The 24,835-nt window shown below is 39.7% G+C and overlaps 2 protein-coding genes across 2 annotated transcripts; one reads left to right on the top strand and one right to left on the bottom strand.

Moving 5' to 3' along the window:
- Nucleotides 1-109: 109 nt before the first annotated feature.
- On the top strand, nt 110-21,815 carry LOC137003759 (zinc finger protein 665-like). Its single transcript, XM_067364042.1, has 9 exons — nt 110-559; nt 3,475-3,575; nt 3,657-3,726; nt 3,860-3,970; nt 4,090-4,612; nt 5,577-5,641; nt 10,170-10,490; nt 10,960-11,725; nt 19,071-21,815. The coding sequence occupies exons 1-9, from the start codon at nt 325-327 to the stop codon at nt 19,516-19,518; spliced, it is 2,640 nt and encodes an 879-aa protein (XP_067220143.1). The 5' UTR covers nt 110-324; the 3' UTR covers nt 19,519-21,815.
- Nucleotides 21,816-22,373: 558 nt separating this feature from the next.
- LOC137003005 (ankyrin repeat domain-containing protein 34B) lies at nt 22,374-23,677 on the bottom strand. The gene has a single exon (XM_067363008.1). It carries the CDS (start codon nt 23,613-23,615, stop codon nt 22,374-22,376), a length of 1,242 nt encoding a protein of 413 aa, XP_067219109.1. The 5' UTR covers nt 23,616-23,677.
- Nucleotides 23,678-24,835: the final 1,158 nt, after the last annotated feature.

Raw genomic sequence — 24,835 nt, 5'->3', positions numbered from 1 at the left:
TTAAATCGAACGATTACACCGTAACCGTTTTCGTGCGTTTTTAAATGTCGCTTCTAAACTAGGATTTACGGTACTGAAAAGACAGTGCGAAAATCTATTGGTCCTTTCAATGGTGACGTCACGCCTCTAGGAAATGGTCAACTGTTTTGTAAGATTTGTGTAAACAATACTGATACATGCTCGACTATCCTCATCCTCAAACCCAGCGTGGATTTGAAAGAAAACACACCAGACTGAACGCGAGGCTCTTTGGAAATCACCATCATCGATACAAACTCTCCTCACAAACAACAGACTTTACTGTTCAGCAGGGAAGCGACTAGAATGTCTGCATCGGTTGATATCCACGCGCAGCTGGCGTCCATCATCGAGCGCTTCGCCAAATGCGCGCTGCTGGAGATGAGTCGCGCGGTGGAGCAGGAGATGACGCGCCGGCAGATGGAGGTCGAGACGCTGCTGGTCAAACTGCAGTTTACCGAGAGCGAGCTGCGATCAGCCCGACAGAACCAGCCGAACCTGCGCTCAGTGGGAATACAGGTCAATAACAGCGGACAGAGAGGTACACTTCAGTCCAGACTGACACACTTTAATTTAAAGTCAACATGATGCGGTTTAATGCGCGATTCGTCCGTGCCTTTTGGTCCTTTCAGTCTTTAATCATAATGTATTAACTTGATCTTCCGCTGAAACGACTTTCTTTAGCCGGTGACGTATGGAAGGCCGCCCGGACGTTAAGCCAATAGCTAGAGAGCTAAGTTGTAACCCCGCCCCTTTATCCTGTCATCTTAACGCCACATAAAACTAGCCTAGCGGCGAACGCAGAGATGGTGAAAAGGTGCATTTTGGGATGTTTTCCTCTTAAGACCCTGTTCCCCATCCCTAAAACCCCCTGGTTACGATCCCGTTGGCTTGAGTTTTTGCACTTTGAAGAAGGAGGAATAACGGAGAATTCGCGCTTGTGTTCGAGGCATTTCACCCGTGAATGCTTCCAGAATTTAACACAGCACGAAATGGGCTTCGCTAAAGTTCTGTGTTTGACAGATACAGCCGTTCCGTCAGTTTACACCGTTGGTAACGTTACATCGCCAACAGCGAAGGTAAGTGTTACTACCCTAAAAAAAAGTCCCCAGAGAAGAACCATGGGATCCTAGCTAAGAAATGTATATAGTTATGAAAACTTTCTTTCTGAATGCTCTCCAGTTTTTTTTTTTTCTTCTTGGTTAATTGAACATTTCATTTAATCATTCTTCAAACATTACGGGAACGTTACTTGAATGTTCTCTGAACGTTCCGAAACAAGTAGTTTAACATTTAAATAATGTTAGACAAACATTCAACTTATTAAGAAAAAATATTCCATGAATGATGAATAAATAACATTTTTATGATGTTTCAGATAACTATTAACTTTAACTTTTTTAACGTTAACTTTGAGACAACGTCGCAACAACGTTCTGACAACGTTCCTTGTTAGCTGGGATTTCATGGTAAAATGAAAATAAGGTCCGGTATTATAAAAAGTATTTTAATAAAAGTAAACCGTAATAAGATAAGAACGAACAAACAAATAACAACCAATAGTACTGATAAAAACAGTAGAACAAAGATAAAAATGAAATAAACAGATTTCAGGTAATATTCAGGTATGAAATGCTATAATGTATCAATTAAATGTATGTTAATCCTTTTAAAGCTAAAGAAGTTATTCAGTCAAGAGCAGATTTGAGATTTTTTTTTTTTTTCTTTTGTTCTTTAATTGACCATATGCACGGAATGTTCTTAAAAACTTCCGCAAAGCTGGAAAACTTCTGGTGAAATGTCACTTGATGGAGTGTTGGTTTATAATCAGAATAGAGTCAGTTCTAGCATTAATTTAGTTGTTGAAACGTAAGATGACATAAAAAAATGTAATAAAATAAAATGTGAGTTTTCACAAATATGATGAAATCATTGAACTTGCGCTGCACTGACTGAGAAAAGTTATCGTTTTTCATGAGATTTTTGTACTTCATACTTCACCTTGACAAAATGTATTTTTAAACCTAGTGATTTTACAATGTTTAATATTTATTCAAAAATGAAACTGAGTGAAAAACTATTACAGGAAATGGCTGATATATGTGCAAATAAAATGGTCCTCTGCCGCCATCTGCTGGTTATAGTAATAATTAATGTCTTTTTTTATTTTAAATGAGTGTTTTCTATCAGTCTTGAAATGTTTGGTTTTACAAATAGGGACAATCTCAGAAGGATGAATAAATAATGCTTTTGGTCATCACATTAAAAATAACATTTGAAGTGCTGGAAATATGTTGCATGTGTGTCTAATTACAGACACAACATTTCTTATTCAAACGTTCTTTATTGCAATCGATAAAACTGGTTTATTGCCAAATTAGGCAAGTGTGATATAAATACCACATTAAAAAGTTTTGCCATAGATGGTTTTGTGTCAATGTACAGCGAGTACAACAGTTCACCGCAAAATACCCAAGCTGGCTTATCGAAAACCAGGAAGTAACCGTGCATATGATCAGTCAACATTAATGACAGAAGACAGCAGCAGGTATTTTAAGCTACTGTCACTTTAAGACCAAATGCACGGATCTGACACGCATCAGATTTTTTTGTTAGAAGACTTTTTATTTTAACTCCGTGCTTATAAGGATACTAACCAAAATGGGCATTTTGACATAATTTTGTGTGTATTCATCCGTTTAAGACGCAAAAGAGAACTCGGTTTGGTAATAGCGCGCTGTCTGAGTCTGTGTGTGTCCGTCTGACAGCCACCGACTCGAGATGTGGCCTGCCAGTGTCCCGCTTATGGTCAGAGAAAGAGCGTTTCAGTTCAGACTGCAAAGTCCAAACAACGGTGTGAAGGTAAAGTTATACCTGCACTCAGATCTGCGTCTATTCTGCTCTATAACATCCACTTTTCATCATCTAACTTTCCCATTCTCATTCCATATGCTTTGATTCAGTATTATGTTACAATAGGTCGCAAATTCTGAATCATGTTGACTTTAAATATTAATGCTTATTTTGATTACAAAAACACATCATATAACACATGAACATGTATCAGATGGTTGTGTTCTGGTGTTATTACCACTTATAGAGATGATTTAAACAAAAATGATCATTCTTTTATCATGTTGTTCAAAACCTGTATTTCTTTCATGCAGTAAGAGATTTCTGAGAAACACTGTTAAAAGTGGATCACTCTGAGGGCAACATCACACTTGTAGCCAATCAGCAGCAAGGGGCGTGTCCACTCATGATGGGGGAGGTGTTTGTGAATTTTGGGGCGGAGCTATCAAGATAGGGGTGTGATCCTCTTGGGTAGGGGCGTGATTGTTTTGGTGATTTCAAATATCAACATCGTTTCTCAGACATCGCTTACTGCACATTTAACAATGCTTGTATCTGTATATGTTGTATTTATCCATCATTTCAAAAACACTTTCTCACCAGAGGTAAACCTCAACTTCGTAAAGATAAATAAAAATCATGACGGAGAATCACAGACGGAGACACACACGGGCGATTCTTCAGTGCAGACGTTCACGCTGAACGTAAGGATTCTTCATTATTAGATCCTTCTTCTTCAGTATATGTCATACAGTAACCGGATTCTTTGTCATTCCCAAATGCAGGAAGACGGAATCAAATCCATTCAGATCAAAGAGGAACACATGGAGGACGGACAGTGGGACAGCGGACCAAGTAAAACACACACGCATGCTTTCAAGAATTATGATTTTACATCAAAAGCCAAGTGTTTACTCTTTATTATCGTCAAATTTAATGTTCTAATATTCATTCTCAGTCTTATTCGGATGATTGTTTTTATTCCTAGTTTCTCCTGCTCTTTGCCCGTTGGGTCCAGATGTGGAAGACCAGGATAGTTTCAGCACGGGAACAACAGGAGCAGCTAGAGAGGGTGAGAGATCTCTTCATATCAGGACGAGTTATGGACTTTTTTTTTTACAAGCATCATAGGAAATCGCTTTCACATACCATCATGTGTTTTAAACTTGATTGAAACACTCCAATCAGCATCATTTTATTGTTATGTTTAATCTGCAGGTAGTGATTTTATGCTAACGAGTAAAATGAAGCCCAGTGGAATGTGGAATTCGCCTATTTCCGAAGAATATCCAGCGAACTCCGGAGCCCAGAGTTTGGACGCTTCTCCTCTGGAAACAGGTGAGCGATTCGCCACAGGTGTGTCTCCGAACCGACGGCACGATCCAATCGCGCATCAGTACGTGGACGAACCGTACAGAACTGCTGCCGCTAACCATGCGCTTCCGTCGGCGTCAGAACACAGAGACGCAAATGCAGAGAGAAGCTCTCGCTGCCCTCAGTGTGGAAAGACCTTCACCACACGCTTCTACCTGAAGATCCACCAAAGAATCCACACCGGAGAGAGACCGTACACCTGCCCTCAGTGCGGCAAACGCTTCTACTGCAACTCTCACCTGATTTCACACCAGCGCTCGCACACCGGAGAGAAACCGTACAGTTGTGAAGAATGCGGCAAGTCCTACTCTCATTTAAACTCACTGAAACTGCACCAGCGCAGCCACACTGAAGAGGAGGCGTATGCGTATTGGTAGCCTTCACAGTCACAGATTCACTAGTGACAAGCTTTTATCAAATGCCACATTTTGTTTTAAATTTGACTTGTTTTGACATACTTTATGGAGGTTTTTTATAATAAATAGTAATATTGCTTCAAGTTTGATATACTGTTTTTCAGTAGCTGGACAACAGATCACATTTATATACATCTGTTTGATAACCATCAGCAGTCACATGAAATGCATTTCATTTATATATGAATTTAATTTTTCATTTTATAACCTGTAAAATGATGCTATATGCCTTCTATGTTGTTTTCCACTACTTTGTGTTTGCGTGAATTATTTAATATGGGAGCATCAAGAAGATGCATTTTGCAGTTGACAATAAAACAAATGACTTTCTGATGTAAAATCATTGCTGTTGTGTCTTTCTGGGCTATTTAGTTTACACTGTGTATTGCAGGAATATGTGTAAGTTTGTTTCTGTGTGGTTTATCTGTTCTAGAGACTCAACTGCTTAATAATGTCAGATCAAAACAGTAAGGGTCTCAGATAAGTGTTAAAGTGGAAATTAAACAAATAAAACTTGAAGGGTTAGTTCATCATTGGTTGTTACAGAAGCTCAAACATGCTGCGTAACACGAGAAGGAACATCATTGGTTGTTTCAGAACCTCAAACGTGCTGCGTAACACGAGAATGAATCTCATTGGTTGTTACAGAAGCTCAAACATGCGTAACACGAGAATGAACCTCATTGGTTGTTACAAAACCTCAAACGTGCTGCGTAACACGAGAATGAATCTCAACACGAGAATGAACCTCATTGGTTGTTACAGAAGCTCAAACATGCGTAACACGAGAAAAAACCTCATTGGCTGTTACAGAAGCTCACATGTGCTGCATAACACAAGAATGAACATCATTGGTTGTTTCAGAACCTCAAACGTGCTACATAACACGAGAATGAATCTCATTGGTTGTTTCAGAACCTCAAACGTGCTGTGTAACATGAGAATGAATCTCATTGGTTGTTACAGAAGCTCAAACATGCGTAACACGAGAAAAAAACCTCATTGGCTGTCACAGAAGCTCAAACGTGCTGCATAACACAAGAATGAACATCATTGGTTGTTTCAGAACCTCAAACGTGCTACATAACACGAGAATGAACCTCATTGGTTGTTTCAGAACCTCAAACGTGCTGTGTAACATGAGAATGAATCTCATTGGTTGTTACAGAAGCTCAAACATGCGTAACACGAGAAAAAAACCTCATTGGCTGTTACAGAAGCTCACATGTGCTGCATAACACAAGAATGAACATCATTGGTTGTCACAGAAGCTCAAACGTGCTGCGTAACACGAGAATGAATCTCATTGGTTGTTACAGAAGTTCAAAAATGCGTAACACGAGAATGAACCTCATTGGTTGTTAAAGAAGTTCAAACATGCGTAACACGAGAATGAACATTGGTTGTTACAAAACCTCAAACGTGCTGCGTAACACAAGAATGAACATCATTGGTTGTTACAGAAGCTCAAACGTGCTGCGTAACACGAGAATGAATCTCATTGGTTGTTACAGAGCTCAAACGTGCTGCGTAACACGAGAATGAATCTCATTGGTTGTTACAGAAGCTCAAACGTGCTGCGTAACACGAGAATGAATCTCATTGGTTGTTACAGAAGCTCAAACGTGCTGCGTAACACGAGAATGAACATCATTAGTTGTTTCAGAACCTCAAACGTGCTACGTAACACGAGAATGAATCTCATTGGTTGTTTCAGAACCTCAAACGTGCTGCGTAACACGAGAATGAACCTCATTGGTTGTTTCAGAACCTCAAACGTGCTACATAACACGAGAATGAATATCATTGGTTGTTTCAGAACCTCAAACGTGCTGCGTAACACGAGAATGAACCTCATTGGTTGTTTCAGAACCTCAAACGTGCTGTGTAACATGAGAATGAATCTCATTGGTTGTTACAGAAGCTCAAACATGCGTAACACGAGAAAAAAACCTCATTGGCTGTTACAGAAGCTCACATGTGCTGCATAACACAAGAATGAACATAACTGGTTGTCACAGAAGCTCAAACGTGCTGCGTAACACGAGAATGAATCTCATTGGTTGTTACAGAAGTTCAAAAATGCGTAACACGAGAATGAATCTCATTGGTTGTTACAGAAGTTCAAACATGCGTAACACGAGAATGAATATCATTGGTTGTTACAAAACCTCAAACGTGCTGCGTAACACAAGAATGAACATCATTGGTTGTTACAGAAGCTCAAACGTGCTGCGTAACACGAGAATGAATCTCATTGGTTGTTACAGAAGCTCAAACGTGCTGCGTAACACGAGAATGAATCTCATTGGTTGTTACAGAAGCTCAAACGTGCTGCGTAACACGAGAATGAATCTCATTGGTTGTTACAAAACCTCAAACGTGCTGCGTAACACGAGAATGAACATCATTAGTTGTTTCAGAACCTCAAACGTGCTACATAACACGAGAATGAATCTCATTGGTTGTTTCAGAACCTCAAACGTGCTGCGTAACATGAGAATGAATCTCATTGGTTGTTACAGAAGCTCAAACATGCGTAACACGAGAAAAAAACCTCATTGGCTGTTACAGAAGCTCACATGTGCTGCATAACACAAGAATGAACATCATTGGTTGTCACAGAAGCTCAAACGTGCTGCGTAACACGAGAATGAATCTCATTGGTTGTTACAGAAGTTCAAAAATGCGTAACACGAGAATGAACCTCATTGGTTGTTACAGAAGTTCAAACATGCGTAACACGAGAATGAACATCATTGGTTGTTACAAAACCTCAAACGTGCTGCGTAACACAAGAATGAACATCATTGGTTGTTACAGAAGCTCAAACGTGCTGCGTAACACGAGAATGAACATCATTGGTTGTTACAGAAGCTCAAACGTGCTGCGTAACACGAGAATGAACCTCATTGGTTGTTACAAAACCTCAAACGTGCTGCGTAACACGAGAATGAATCTCATTGGTTGTTACAGAAGCTCAAACGTGCTGCGTAACACGAGAATGAATCTCATTGGTTGTTACAGAAGCTCAAACGTGCTGCGTAACACGAGAATGAATCTCATTGGTTGTTACAGAAGCTCAAACGTGCTGCGTAACACGAGAATGAACATCATTAGTTGTTTCAGAACCTCAAACGTGCTACATAACACGAGAATGAATCTCATTGGTTGTTTCAGAACCTCAAACGTGCTGCGTAACACGAGAATGAACATCATTAGTTGTTTCAGAACCTCAAACGTGCTACATAACACGAGAATGAATCTCATTGGTTGTTTCAGAACCTCAAACGTGCTGCGTAACACGAGAATGAACATCATTAGTTGTTTCAGAACCTCAAACGTGCTACATAACACGAGAATGAATCTCATTGGTTGTTTCAGAACCTCAAACGTGCTGCGTAACACGAGAATGAACCTCATTGGTTGTTTCAGAACCTCAAACGTGCTACATAACACGAGAATGAATCTCATTGGTTGTTTCAGAACCTCAAACGTGCTGCGTAACACGAGAATGAACCTCATTGGTTGTTTCAGAACCTCAAACGTGCTGTGTAACATGAGAATGAATCTCATTGGTTGTTACAGAAGCTCAAACATGCGTAACACGAGAAAAAAACCTCATTGGCTGTTACAGAAGCTCAAATGTGCTGCATAACACAAGAATGAACATCATTGGTTGTCACAGAAGCTCAAACGTGCTGCGTAACACGAGAATGAATATCATTGGTTGTTACAGAAGTTCAAAAATGCGTAACACGAGAATGAACCTCATTGGTTGTTACAGAAGTTCAAACATGCGTAACACGAGAATGAACATCATTGGTTGTTACAAAACCTCAAACGTGCTGCGTAACACGAGAATGAATCTCATTGGTTGTTACAGAAGTTCAAACATGCGTAACACGAGAATGAACATCATTGGTTGTTACAAAACCTCAAACATGCTGCGTAACACGAGAAGGAACATCATTGGTTGTTTCAGAACCTCAAACATGCTGCGTAACACGAGAATGAATCGCATTGGTTGTTACAGAAGTTCAAACATGCGTAACACGAGAATGAACATCATTGGTTGTTACAAAACCTCAAACGTGCTGCGTAACACAAGAATGAACATCATTGGTTGTTACAGAAGCTCAAACGTGCTGCGTAACACGAGAATGAACCTCATTGGTTGTTACAAAACCTCAAACGTGCTGCGTAACACGAGAATGAATCTCATTGGTTGTTACAGAAGCTCAAACGTGCTGCGTAACACGAGAATGAACATCATTGGTTGTTACAGAAGTTCAAACATGCGTAACACGAGAATGAACATCATTGGTTGTTACAAAACCTCAAACGTGCTGCGTAACACAAGAATGAACATCATTGGTTGTTACAGAAGTTCAAACATGCGTAACACGAGAATGAACCTCATTGGTTGTTACAAAACCTCAAACGTGCTGCGTAACACGAGAATGAATCTCATTGGTTGTTACAGAAGCTCAAACGTGCTGCGTAACACGAGAATGAATCTCATTGGTTGTTACAGAAGCTCAAAAATGCGTAACACGAGAATGAACCTCATTGGTTGTTACAGAAGTTCAAACATGCGTAACACAAGAATGAACATCATTGGTTGTTACAAAACCTCAAACGTGCTGCGTAACACAAGAATGAACATCATTGGTTGTTACAGAAGCTCAAACGTGCTGCGTAACACGAGAATGAACCTCATTGGTTGTTACAAAACCTCAAACGTGCTGCGTAACACGAGAATGAATCTCATTGGTTGTTACAGAACCTCAAACGTGCTGCGTAACACGAGAATGAATCTCATTGGTTGTTACAGAAGTTCAAAAATGCGTAACACGAGAATGAACCTCATTGGTTGTTACAGAAGTTCAAACATGCTTCGTAACATGAGAATGAACATCATTGGTTGTTACAGAAGCTCAAACGTGTGTAACACGAGAATGAACCTCGTTGGTTTTAAAGTGGTAGCTGCGTAGACTGTCAATGGAGGGACAGAAAGCTTCATTTGTGTTTCAAAGATGAACGAAAGTCTTACGGGTTTGAAACGAGATGAGGGTGAGTAAATGATGACAGAAGTTTCATTTTTGGGTGAACTATCACTTTAATATTGAACAGTGCTATGTCCTGTAACTTATGAATAAATAATAAATTGTCCAATAAAAAAAATGCAATTTAAAATAAAACATAATAGAAATGTACAGTACAGTACAACAGTGTGTCCAATCATAAATAAATAAATGACGTATATAGAAATGTCTTCCGTCTTGAGATTTTTTTTTCTTTTCTGAGTCTTGTTCAAGAAAATTGTTAATGATGTGAAAAGACAGAGTTCTTATTTTCTTGTGTTTTTACTATAAAATAGCTTTTGAAAATTCATATAAATCGTGTAAAATCTCCAAACAAAATTCTATTCTGCACCTTCCGCTGCTCGCGTGTCTTTTAATTTGCTGAGCGTTTACTAAAAGGAAACACGTCACGAGTGAGCAGGACCCAGAGAAGCTCTTGTGTTGTTGTTCTTCATAGTAATGTCATGTTCAGAGTGTTTTGAGAGCGAGATGAGCTCCGCGGGGATGATCCAGACTCAGATCTCCGCGATCATGACCGTGCTGGCGAAGGCGGCGGTGGCGGAGATCAGTCAGCTGCTGGAGGAAGAGGCTGCTGCTCTTCATCAGGAGATCCGGAGGAGAAACGAGGAGATCCAGGGACTGAAGACTCGGCTGATGCTCACGGAGACTGAACTACAGAGAGTCACTGCAGAGTCACAGAGATGCTCCGTCGGCGTTCAGGTGGAGATCTTGATGGACACGAGTGAGTATTTAAAATATATAGTTACATTTCTGTAATGTTGGTAAATTATAATTATAAAATTAGTACAAAAAGGTTAATTAGTTTTTGAAATATTTGTAAATATTGTAAAATATTTGTAAAAATATTTGTATCGTAAATATAGTAAGCATTACTTAAAAAAAAATAATAATTCAGTTAGTAATTATATATAAATATAATATATATATATATATATATATATATATATATATATATATATATATATATATATATATATATATTAAACAAAGTAAATGTAATAAAAACAATTCTATGTTGATTATATGTTCTGCTGGGAAACCTTGGGTCCTGCCATCCATGTGGATGTTACTTGGTGGTCATAATGTTATGCCTGATCGGTGTACATAGATTTTATCCCTGGAACTGTTTGATTTGTTGTAGAATTTGAATTAAAACATCTTATTGACATATGGCTTGTGTTTCTCAACAGGTGTAACGGCTCATTCTCGGGAACCTCAGGCTGAGAAGGTCATTGTTAAGAACCTCTCAGAGGAGAAACCTCACTTTTCACATGCGGCAGACGTGAATTCACAGCAGCTGAAACAAGAAGAGTCCGTAACACCGCTGAAGGAACCTGTGGAAGAGGAGCTCGGCGGACTGGAGTTTGAGATGAAGATCGAACAGGTGGAAGAACTTGTGGATCAGACACTGAATCAAGTTCAGGCGGAGCAGAAGCGTGAAGAACAAAACAACTGGGATGACGGAAACTCTCATTTATGGTCTTCAGGGAAAGCATTTGACCATCCTGAAAGTCTTATGGAGTCGGAGCAACATTCTCAGAATTTAACAGATCCATATGTGATGATGGAGGATCCGATGACTGCGTCGACTCAGTCCGGTTTATTGGCTCCCGGTGTTGTTCTGGAGAACGAGAGCTTTGGTGCTGCAGACGTTGAGTACGGCTTGAATCTTCAGGATTCCCACAGACGCTCAACCAGATCTGACTCTACGCCTTTCAACAGACTTCCATCCTCACATTCAAGCTCGTGTTTGCCCAAAGCGCTCACACGGAGGGCGTGTGCAGGCGGGCAGACGGGCCCCAAACCCTTCCGATGTGAGGAGTGTGGCAAGGGCTTCACACAAAGTACCCGGCTCAAATCACACAGACGAGTGCACACGGGTGAAAAACCCTTCCGGTGTGAGGAGTGCGGCAAGGGATTCACACAGAGGACGCGGCTCATAACACACAAACTAGTGCACACGGGTGAAAAACCCTTCCGATGCCAGCTGTGCGGTAAGACCTTCTCCAGACAGGACAACTGCCTCAGACACTTGCGCTTGCACAGCGGACAGAGATGATGAACGTGGACACGAGGTGTTTCATATCATGTCTCAATGTGAGATTTCTTAGTATTGTAACTGTGTTGCATTTCTGCATTAAGGCCGGTTTCACACATCTTACACATTCTTTACGCGACGTCTCCCTTGCCATGACAGTAATGTTTCATGATGAACAAGTTTGTAATCATCCCAAGGTTCATTATAGTTTCGACTGAAACATTTTTTTTTATTTTCATTTAGTTTAACTTGACGTACTAAAATACCTAAAACTGAAATAGGGCTGCACGATGTATCGTTTTAGCATCAATATCGTGACGTGCGCATCCACGATAGTCATGCAATGCGACTGTGATTAGTTTATCTCTGTTATATTTGCTGTTATCTCATATTTCGATCTTAATAGTCTATTTATAAACGTATTCTACAACCGTACAACCGCAAACAAAAACAGCATTCCATCTTCATCGTTCAGCTAAAATGAAAAACTAAAGCCACCAGTAGGTGGCGGCAAATCATTGTCTTAATGAGTTAGTCATTGAATTATTCACTTAACCGATTCAAAACAGCTGATTCATTCAGGGACAAAGCAGAAGTGAGTCGTCGAGTCATTCATTAGAACGATTCATTAAAACACGGATTCCTTCAGTAACGAAACTGAAACTGTGTTTGGAACTATTTTCATTGGCAAAATAGAGAAAAACAGTCTAAAATGTAAGTCCCCTAATAGCCCATTAACTTATTGTTTATTGAATTGTTGTAGGCCTATAAAATCGATATCGCATTTGCAAACGTGCCGATATTTGGGAAAACAGCACTTTTGCTTGTGTGATATTGCTTATAAGTATTTTTAAAAAAGAACGTGTTTTTGACTTTCACATTCTTCATGGTATCGTTTGCAGGGAAGAGAAGCTATTTTATCCCATTGCATGATCATTTGGTGTTTTCACTTCACTTTTGTAGAATTCCGATCACAATGTTGATCAGTTTACCATGAAAACAGTGTCACGCGCTGCTGCTTCAGCCATCATGTGGTAGAAAATGTCCAAATAATAAAAAAAATATGTTCAAAAAGCTGACACAAGTCAATCCATTACTTTGTTGGAAGGGTGTAAATGTAACTGAAGTTTTATTGTTGTCACTTTCACATATGACCACGGAGGAGAACATGGAGACAGACACTGACACAATATTTTTTTTTTGTATTTATTTCAACAAATGACAACCAAAATCAAACCCATAGAAGCTTGTGAACAGTTTTGAAGTGGCTGTGTGCAAGTCATACTCACAAATGTAATGTTAATTATTAAACAAAACAAAATGCAAAACTTTCAAAAACATTACGCAATGTGATTATTTTATTAAATTCATTTGTGTTTCGAAGATAAACGAAAGTCTTAAGGGTTTGAAACGAGACGAGGGTGAGTAAATGATGACAGAAGTTTCATTTTTGGGTGAACTATCACTTTAATATTGAACAGTGTTATGTCCAGCAGTAACTAATGAATAAATAGAAAATCCAATAATAAATCATACAATCAAAAAAAATACAATTTAAAATAAAATAAAACTTATAATAGAAATGAAAACGTTTAAATTATTAAAATCTAATATAGAGAAAATCATATATAGAAATGTCTTCTGTCTTGTTCAAGAAAAGTGTTAATGATGTGAAAAGACAGAGTTCTTATTTTCTTGTGTTTTTACTATAAAATAGCTTTTGAAAATTCATATAAATCGTGTAAAATCTCCAAACAAAATTCTATTCTGCACCTTCCGCTGCTCGCGTGTCTTTTAATTTGCTGAGCGTTTCCTAAAAGGAAACACGTCACGAGTGAGCAGGACCCAGAGAAGCTCTTGTGTTGTTCTTCATAGTAATGTCATGTTCAGAGTGTTTTGAGAGCGAGATGAGCTCCGCAGGGATGATCCAGACTCAGATCTCCGCGATCATGACCGTGCTGGCGAAGGCGGCGGTGGCGGAGATCAGTCAGCTGCTGGAGGAAGAGGCTGCTGCTCTTCATCAGGAGATCCGGAGGAGAAACGAGGAGATCCAGGGACTGAAGACTCGGCTGATGCTCACCGAGACTGAACTACAGAGAGTCACTGCAGAGTCACAGAGATGCTCCGTCGGCGTTCAGGTGGAGATCTTGATGGACACGAGTGAGTTTGAACTGATATATATATATATAATATACTGATTTTAAACATGATTTATTAATCATTATATTTCTATAATGTTTGTTTTAACATATAAAATTCACCATGATATATATATTAGGGCTGGGTATTGACACAATTTTCACGATTCGATTAATATACACATGCATTCAATTCGATTACGATTTCGATTCGATATCGATTATTTTGGATGTAGTATTTCTGTTACAGTACATGGCAAATTTTCTAGAGGAAAAAAAATCTCTCAACTAATGCTGTAAACTACACATGGGAGTCAGCTGGTGCTACTATAATAATATTGAAGGTTAAATTAACTTATTTATATACAAACACTTAAATTACACTCAATGATGTTTTTTATTATAAATAAAGTTTAGAATTACATAATCATATTTCTACTCCAATTCGTTTTTTTTTTTAATATAAACATTTAAATCGCGACTGTCATAACTGATTTATTCAAACATGCATTAAATATTGAAGAACATTAAAGATTATAATGAATATGTAACGGTGCATAGCTATATTTATCAGAATGCTGCTTTCTAGAGTTCACTTTTCTATCTGACTAATGAGTTTATGGTCACTGAATGTGTTTTTCTGAGGTAAATGTGACGTTACGTGACACTGAAGCTGTTTTATTGAGTCTTTCCGAGGTTGAAGCACTGATTGAGCGATTACACGAGACATGATACGGATTTCAGTAAGTTGTACTGTATATTTTAACATACCTTCAGATGTTCATGTTTATTTCGCTGTAACTGGTATTAAAGCGGAGGAGAGGATGATCACATGCTTCACTTTAACTGAGGCGCTAAAGCAATCTGTCACGCCACATTAAACAGCGCCAAAACGGTATTTATGTTTAGAATCTCATAATAAGATGGACGTCATTTGAAATCTGAGACTTTGCTTCATATCAAAAGTAACAAAGATTATTGCGATTTATTGGATGGGAGGAGCTACATATTCTGCTCATTCATCATCTGAAAACAGACTAGACTAATCGATTCTTGGGATTTAAGAATTGATATCAGCTCGTAAAAATGAGAATCGATTAAAATCGAGATATATATATAATTAGAGATACACCAATAGCGATTATTCAGAATGATATTGGCCAATGCAGATACCGATAGTTTGGTTTTTCTTAAGGAAAAAAAATCTCTCCCAAATAATGTTGCTTACTATACAGGGAACCTTCTCATTTGGTACACTACAATATTAATGGTTACAACAACAGAGGTATTATATTCAGCTGCTGTTTATTTTCAGATATAATAATTACACTCAAATAATTTTTTAATAATTACACCACTGAAAAAATTAAAGGAACTCTTTGAAAACACATCAGATCTCAATGGGGAAAAAATGCTGGAAATCTAAACTGATATGGACTTGGTAATGTGTTATGAGCAAAAGGATGCCACATCATTTGATGGAAATGAAAATGATCAACTTACAGAGGACTGAATTCAAAGACACCCTGAGAATGGGGTAGCAGTCTAGTCCATTTTGCTGAAATTTCATTGCAGCAACTCAAAATGGTACTCAGTAGTTTGTATGGCCCCCACGTGATTGTATGCATGCCTGACAATGTCGGGGCATGACCCTAATGAAACGACAGATGGTCTCCTGGGGTATTTCCTCCCAGATCTGGACCAGGGCATCACTGAGCTCCTGGGCAGTCTGAGGTGCAACCTGGTGGCATCAGATGGACCGAAACATGTCCCAGAGGGGTCAGGTGAGCGTGGGGGCCATTCAATGGTATCAATTCCTTAATCCTCCAGGAACTGCCTACATACTCTTGCCACATGAGGCTGGGTATTGTCATGCACCAGGAGGAACTCAGGACCCACTGCACCAGTGTAGGGTCTGACAATGGGTCCAAAGATTTCATTCCGATGCCTAATGGCAGTCAGGGTGCCATTGTCTAACCTGAAGAGGTCTGTGCATCCCTCCATGGATATGCCTCCCTAGACCATCACTGACCCACCACCAAACCGGTCATACTGAATGATGTTACAGGCAACATAACATTCTCCACGGATTCTCCAGACCCTTTCACCTCTGTCACATATGCTCAGGGTGAACCTGCTCTCATCTGTGAAAAACACAGGGCGCCAGTGGCGGACATGCCAGTTCTGGTGTTCAATGGCAAATTCCAATTGAGTTCCACGGTGCCCAGGGCCCAGTAGAGGACGTTTCTCAGGCCTCTCATGAAGTCTGTTTCTGATTGTTTGGTCAGAGACATTCACACCAGTGGCCTGCTGGTGGTCATTTTGTAGGGCTCTAGCAGTGCTCATCCTGTTCGTCCTTGCGCAAAGGAGCAGACACCGGTCCTGCTGATGGGTTAAGGACCTTCTACGGCCCTGTCTAGCTCTCCAAGAGTAACTGCCTGTCTCCTGGAATCTCCTCCATGCTCTTGAGACTGTGCTGGGAGACACAGCAAACCTTATGGCAATGGCACATATTGATGTGCCATCCTGGAGGAGTTGGGCTGCCTGTGCAACCTCTGTAAAGTCCAGGTATCGCCTCATGCTTCCAGTAGTGACCTTAGCCAATTGCAAAACTTGTGAAAAACAGTCAGAAAAAAACACTCCTGTTTTGAGGGTTGTCTCATTGTTGCCCATCTAGTGCACCTGTTGTTAATTTCATTAACACCAAAGCAGCTGAAACTGATTTAAAAAAAACTCTGCTACTGAACTGACCAGATCAATATCCCAGGAGTTTAACTGATTGATGCTATTCATATCAAGTCAAGTCAAGTCACCTTTATTTATATAGCGCTTTTTACAATGCAGATTGTGTCAAAGCAGCTTTACATTGATAACTGGTATATAAGAAAATGGTTTCAATGCAGGCAGATCAGAGCACTTTTGAATATCAGATGTCAAGTCAAATGTCAAGTGTCCCCAACTAAGCAAGCCAAAAGGCGACAGCCACAAGGAACCCAAACTCCAACAGTCAATCAATCATGCTATTGATGGCATGAAGAGTGTTTTAAATTTTTTTGAGCAGTGTAATAATCAGACTATTCTTGCACCAATAATACAATTCATTGATGATTTGTAGCAGCTTGATGTATTAATGTGAAATTCAACTAATACTGACACATATACACTGATCAGGCATAACATTATGACCACCTTCCTAATATTGAGTTGGTCCCCCTTTTGCTGCCAAAACAGCCCTGACCCATCGACTCCACTAGACCCCTGAAGGTGTGCTGTGGTATCTGCACCAAGATGTTAGCAGCAGGGTGTAAGATGCAAGGTGAAGCCTCCTTGGATCTTGGTTGGATTGAAATCTGGCGAATTTGGAGGCCAAGTCAACACCTCAAACTTGTTGTGCTCCTCAAAGCATTCCTGAAAGATTTTTGCTTTGAGGCCGGGCACATTGGCCCGGTCCCAAATGCCGGGTAAAGTCCTCTGCATAGCTCGCAGACTTGCGGGCTCAGCTGAAGTGCGCATCGAGGGCGCATAGTGGCCGCAAAGATGGTGCTCGTGAGCACCCTTCTGAAACCTAAAATGATGAATGGGACACCGTACGGTCTAGTGGACTTAAGTCCACTAAGTCCTAAAGTGCATATGAAGTGTGTCATTTGGGATCCAGCCATTATCCTGCTGAAAGAGGCTACAGCCACCAGGGAATACCGTTTCCAAGGGTGTACATGGTCTGATGCTCACGTGCACGCTGTTGGCTCTTTCGGCAGTTGACAGGGGTCAGCATTCTGATAACTTTCTATCAGAACCAGCATTAACTTCTGGAGCAGTTTGAGCTACAGTAGCTTGTCTGTTGGATCGGACCACACGGGCCAGCCTTTGCTCCCCATGGCTGCCCATGATCCTGTCGCCGGTTCACCACTGTTCCTTCTTTGGAGCACTTTTGATAGATACTGACCACTGCAGACCGGGAACACCCCACAAGAGCTGCAGTTTTGGAGATTGGCTTTTGTTAAACTCGCTCAAATCTTTACACTCGCCCATTTCTCCTGCTTCTAATACATCAACTTTGAGGACAAAATGTTCACTTGCTGCCTAATATATCCACCCACTAACACAGGGGTCCCAAAACTTGTTCCTGGAGGGCCGGTGTCCTGCAGAGTTTAGCTCCAACTTGCATCAGCACGCCTTCCTGGAAGTTTCTAGTATGCTTAGTAAGACCTTAATTAGCTGCTTTAGGTGTGTATGATTAGGGTTGGAGCTAAACTCTGCAGAGACACCGGCCCTTCAGGAGCAGGAATGGTGACCCCTGTACTAACAGGTGCCGTAATGGAGAGATAATCAGTGTTATTCACTTCATCTGTCAGTCAATAATGTTATGCCTGATTGGTGTAGATTTTAGACCTGGAACTCGGAATTTGAATTAAAACATCTTATTGACATATGGCTTGTGTTTCTCGACAGGTGTAACGGCTCATTCTCGGGAAGCTCAGGCTGAGAAGGTCATTGTTAAGAACCTCTCAGAGGAGAAACCTCACTTTTCACATGCGGCGGACGTGAATTCACAGCAGCTGAAACAAGAAGAGTCCATAACACCGCTGAAGGAACCGGAGAAAGAGGAGCTCAGCAGACTGGAGTTTGCGATGAAGATCGAACAGGTGGAAGAACTTGTGGATCAGACACTGAATCAAGTTCAGGCGGAGCAGAATCGTGAAGGGCAAAACAACTGCGATGACGGAAACTCTCATTTATGGTCTTCAGGGAAAGCATTTGACCATCCTGAAAGTCTTATGAAGTCTGAGCAGAATTTCCAGAATTTAACAGATCCATATGTGATGATGGAGGATCCGATGACTGCGTCGACTCAGTCCGGTTTATTGGCTCCCGGTGTTGTTCTAGAGAACGAGAGCTTTGGTGCTGCAGACGTTGAGTACGGCTTGAATCTTCAGGATTCCCACAGACGCTCAACCAGATCTGACTCTACGCCTTTCAACAGACTTCCATCCTCGCATTCAAGCTCGTGTTTGCCCAAAGCGCTCACACGGAGGGCGTGTGCAGGCGGGCAGACGGGCCCCAAACCCTTCCGATGTGAGGAGTGTGGCAAGGGCTTCAAGCAGAAGACGCGGCTCATAACACACAGACGAGTGCACACGGGTGAAAAACCCTTCCGGTGTGAGGAGTGCGGCAAGGGATTCTCGGAGAGGAAGAGGCTGACAACTCACAGACTAGTGCACTCGGTTGAAAAACCCTTCCGGTGTGAGGAATGCGGCAAGGGATTCACGCAAAGAACGTGGCTCATAACACACAGACGAGTGCACACGGGTGAAAAACCCTTCCGGTGTGAGGAGTGCGGCAAAAGCTTCTCGGAGAGGAAGAGGCTGTTAACTCATAGACTAGTGCACTCCGGTGAAAAACCCTTCCAGTGTGAGGAGTGCGGCAAAGGCTTCACGGAGAGGAAGCGGCTGTTGACTCACAGAGTAGTGCACACGGGTGAAAGACCCTTCCGGTGCCCGCTGTGTGATAAGACCTTCTCCAGACAGGACAACTGTCTCAGACACATGCGCTTGCACAGCGGACAGAGAAGATGAACGTGGACTTGACCGCACTCACGCGAGGTTTTCCATATGTCTCAAAGTAAGATTTATACAAAGATATTTTTTTTTTGCGCCATATCTTGGTTTTTGGAACCTTTTTTTTTTTTTTTTTATTTGGGTGGCATCTTTGCCCCAAACCCCTGTTAATTTCCACCCCTGGTGTGTGATGGCGGAGAAAAAGAGCCTTGCCCTCTTCTTTTTGTGAGGCACTTTTTAAATGAAACTGGTGCAATGTCAAGTATAGGGATTGATCGTAGTTGATCCGTACAGACCAGGTGATTCTTTCAAGTTTTTGCAAAGAGTGAAAGTTTAGCATTTGCACGTGTTTTAGGTCCTGTCAGTATCTTGATTCCCTCTATGAAAACAATCACATGCTGTAGAACATTCCTGAGTGCCATAAATGTTCTTTTTCTAAAGTTTGCATGCCTGTAACTCAAGAAGTATCGAAGATATGTCGGTATGATTTTACATTCTGGTTCTTGGCAAACTTTTCTTTTGTTATGTTCATTTTTAGGGCCCTATATGTTTCAATCCTATAGATATGGCAATCTCAATGCAGCTCCATGTCCAAATTGTTGAATTGTAACCATTTTTAATGGTCGTAAACCAAATGTTAGTCACTTTTCGTACAGTTTATACTTATTGCTTTTAAAGGGGAATGTCTAAAGAATAAATCATGTTGAAACTAGAAATGCATCTTGTTTCCCTCTATCAAAACAATTGTATAGAACATTCCTGTCTGAGTGCCACTGAAATGGTCAAGTTGAGGAATATTAACTTGCTCTTAGTATTCTGTTCATAAATTTCTAGATTTTAATCCATTTCAGAGATATTTCGAAGAAGGGATTTTGAATCATAACTACATGTTGTAAACAAGTTTCATGCCTCCTAGGAGAGTGTGTTTACTCTCCACACACATTGAATTCACATCAATAAACCATGTTTGGCCTCACCTGGATTGTTTAATTATTACAATTTCCTATTGTTATAACATTTGGTGGAATCACTGATAATACCTCAAACTGTGAAACATTAAACGGTTACTGTTCTTATTGGCATTTATGTGGTCATAACTGGATAAAAACAATCACATTTGGTTTTCAACCATTGAAAATGGATCAACAATTTGAACATGGAGCCGCATTAAGATCCAAATATCTCTGGAACTGAACCATATTGGGCCTTAAAAATTAAGTTTCCAAAAGAGATGTTTATTAAGAACCAGAATGTAAAATCATATTGAAATATCTTTAATACTTTTTAAGTTACAGGTATACAAACTTCTGAAAAAGAACATTTATGGCACTCGGGCAGGAATGTTCTACGCAATGGTTTTGATAGAGGGAAACGAGAGACAGTTGTAGTTTGAATGTTATTTGTTCTTCAGACATTTCTCTCTAAAAGAAAACAAAGTATACGCTGTATACAAAGGTTTTTGACAATTGAAATGTGTACAATTCAGCAATTTATGGTTGCAGAATGTGGTTCGCATGTTTTAATAACTGCTCATCCATCCGTGGAAATTTTGCCTCTTAAATCTGCCTTGATTTTACTGAAACATACAGCAAAATTAATACTGTCTTTTTTTACTCCAGATAACACATTTGCAACATTCTAGTGGTTTCCGTCAGTTACACTTGGAAGTTTCATTGTACATGAATATTTAATGAGGGTAGTGCTATTGAGATTATGATTGGTTGTCTGTAACTAAACATTTTAATATGTATTCTTTTGTGCCTCAGTTCAGAGTCTGGAGCGGTTTCAAATTGCAGTTGTGAAACTGCGCTTAACCCAGAGTTTAAAAATGTCCCAGGTTTTTTAAAGTTAAGTTAACCCAGGGTTAAGTGCAGTGTGAGCAACTGATCCATTGAGCGACGCTGACAGTGTGAATACATTTACCTGCTTATTGATGCATTTCTGTAGTTGAGCTGTGCTATTTATGATTTTTAATGTTTATTCTTTCCACATTCACATTTCTGCATCACATTTTTTCTCATTAAATACTCTTAAATTGAAAGTTAATGGACTTATTAACAGCTTCATTTCTGTTCATGACTGTCTTAATGGGAATATTCATGTACCAATGTGAGGAAAAATACACACATATTGGCTATGATTTTGAATACTATTAAATAATATTATTTTGTACAGCGATCTTATTTTGTACATAATCCAATATTATGAAATGAGAACAAAGTTTTATATATTTTAGATCATGGGAGTTAAATGGGTTGCAAATTTGGTTTCATGTTTTTTTTTATTTATTTATTGTTAATAACAACCAAAATAAACTATCAGGTTAAAATAAGTTGGGTTATTTTTTCTTATTTATGTATTTATTTTTACACATTCATTTATTTAGTGGCAAAATATTTTAATAACAACCAAGACTATTTTTTTTATCTTCCTAAAAAAAACAGTGTTTTACAGTTTCAAGTTAATGATATTTAATTGTCAGTCATTATTTGGTGGTTTTATTTTTATGATAATAACAACCAGCCAGCAAAAGTCAGATTTGTTTTCTTATTTATTTATTTACATTTATTCATTTATTTAGTGGCAATTTTTTAAATAACCATCCAGGTTTTTTTTCTAATTCATTTATTTAGTGGCAAATAAGTCAAGTAATTTTTTCTTATTTATTTACATTTTTTTTGTAAATAACCAGCTAGCCAGCAAAAAACAACAACAACAAAAACATTTTTTCCCCTTACTTATTTATTTGCATTTATTAATTTATTTAGTGGCAAAACATTTTTTGTAAATAACCAACCAGCAAAATAAAACAGTGTTTTACAGTTTCAAGTTCATGATATTTAATTGTCCAAGTTTTATTATAGAAGACATTTTCACAACGTCTCCTCTGAGCTTCCCGTCTGGAGCTGAACTGAGTGACGGCGTGACGGACTGAGAGCGAGGGAAGCTGGGATCGGCTCTCTGAACACGGAAACATTCACACCGGAGCCGACGGGAAGAGGAGGCAAGAAGCTGCTGTGAGCCTGAGATCTCAACTGCTCTCTCGACGACTTCTTGTTCCCCGTATGGAAGTCGTGAAGCCTGTCAGGAGGAGCCAGGAACAACGAACTGGTTCTGTATATGGAAGGGAACCTGGACGCCTCCTGGTGTAAGTGAGTGTCGGAGCCGGAGAGCGTGAGTTTGAGGGACGGCGGCTGAAGGAGATCCGGTAATGTGCTTCTTCTGCTCTGCAGCCGCTCTGATGGGTTCCTGCACCGTGTTCCTGCAGCTCTGAGCTTCAAATCTGCTTTCTCTGATTGAAAACATCTGCTAAGTGAGTGTTTGTCCTCATTCTCCTCCTCATTTTCCTCTTTCACAGCTTCTTCTAGGCTCTTCTCGTAGGTCTGACTGAGATGCGCGAGGTTTTGGATGGCCAGCCACGGCTCTGAGTGCAACCGCTGGCGGCTTTTGCTTCGTGGAAGCACCGGAGAACCACCTGCTCGAAAGTTGAAGATGTTTTCGCCGTCAGAGTTCGGAGAGTTTGTCTTCAGCTCGATGTCGGAGGGCGACATGCAGGAGACGGGCGAGGTGTCGGGCGACGGGGGAACGTTCAGATAGCGGCGCGTCACGCTGCTGCCGTCGCAGCTGAGATCTGTGGCTATAATAATAATGTCCCGTCCTCGGGCTCTGCAGGCGTCCAGCAGCACCGTCAGCGTGTCCTGATCGTGTGCGTTGATGGCGTATACGAGGGCCGACGCTCCGGAGTAATCCTCCATACTGGGATCAGCGCCTGCTGCGATCAGAGCGGCCACCACCTCCGCTCCGGCCCGCTCCATGCAGGCGTACATCAGAGCCGTGCGGCCCGTCTTGTCCTGGATGTTCGGGTCGGCCTGGTTACCAAGAAGAAACTGAATCAATCTCAGCATCGTGGTTCCAGACTGATCGGCGCGGAGAGCTCGGCAGGCGGCCAGCAGCGGCGTCTCTCCTCTCTGGTTCCTCTCGTTGACCTGAGCGCCTCCTTCCACCAGCAGACGAACTAAGCGCAGTTTGCCCAGCTGAGCGGCGGTGATGAGCGGACTCCCGTCCATCAGGAAACCCGCCGGCTCCGTCATGCCTGGAGTCAAAGTCCCAGACATCAGTTCAACTTCAGCTGCTCAATATCAGATCAACACTATGGAAGCAAATCTCCGCCACACAAGAAAATATCATGCCAAAAATCAAGTCATAATTATGCGAAAAAGACATGTCATAATTATGCCATAAAGTACAAATTAACAAAAAGTCAAAATTGACATACTAAGTCATAATTATGTGAAAAAAAGCAGAAATTGACAGTCAAAATTGACGTCATAATTATGCGATAAAGTAGAAATTGACGTCAAAATGACAATGTGAATAAAGTTGAAATTATAATAAAAGTCGGAATTGACATACTAAGTCATAATTATGTGATATTAAGTACACATTGACATAAAAAGTCAAAATTGACATCATAATTGTGCAATAAAGTTGAAATTGACATAAGTCAAAAATTACATACTAAGTCATAATCATAATAAAAAAGTTGAAATTTTGATGTAAAAAGTTGGAATTGACATACTAAGTCATAATTATTAGATCAAGTAGAAATTGCCGTCAAAATTACAATTATGTGAAAAATTTGAAATTGACATAAGTCAAAAATTATATACTAAGTCATAAATATGCAATAAAGTCGAAATTATAACAAAAAGTTGGAATTGACATACTAAGTCATAATTATGCAATAAAAAGTCAAAATTGACATACTAAGTCATAATTATGCGATCAAGTAGAAATTGACATCAAAATGACAATTATGTGAAAAATTCTAAATTGACAAAAGTAAAAAATGACATACTAAGTCATAAATATGCAATAAAGTTGAAATTATAACAAAACGTCAGAATTGACATACTAAGTCATAATTATGCAATAAAATTATGTGAAAAATTTGAAATTGACATAAGTCAAAAATTATATACTAAGTCATAAATATGCAATAAAGTCGAAATTATAACAAAACGTCAGAATTGACATACTAAGTCATAATTATGCAATAAAAAGTAGAAATTGACATAAAAAGTCATAATTATGCGATAAAGTACAAATTAACAAAAAGTCAAAACTGATATGCTTAGTCATAATTATGCGATCAAGTAGAAATTGACATCAAAATGACAATTATGTGAAAAATTCGAAATTGACAAAAGTCAAAAATTACATACTAATTCATAAATATGCATTAAAGTTGAAATTATAACAAAAAGTTGGAAGTGACACTAAGTCATAATTATGCAATAAAAAAGTAGAAATTGACTTCATAATTATGCGATAA

The sequence above is a fragment of the Chanodichthys erythropterus genome, chromosome 16 (assembly GCF_024489055.1).
Source record: "Chanodichthys erythropterus isolate Z2021 chromosome 16, ASM2448905v1, whole genome shotgun sequence".
NCBI lineage: Eukaryota > Metazoa > Chordata > Actinopteri > Cypriniformes > Xenocyprididae > Chanodichthys > Chanodichthys erythropterus.
Note: the sequence above shows the minus strand (reverse complement) of the source record. Positions and strands in the feature narration are given on the sequence as shown.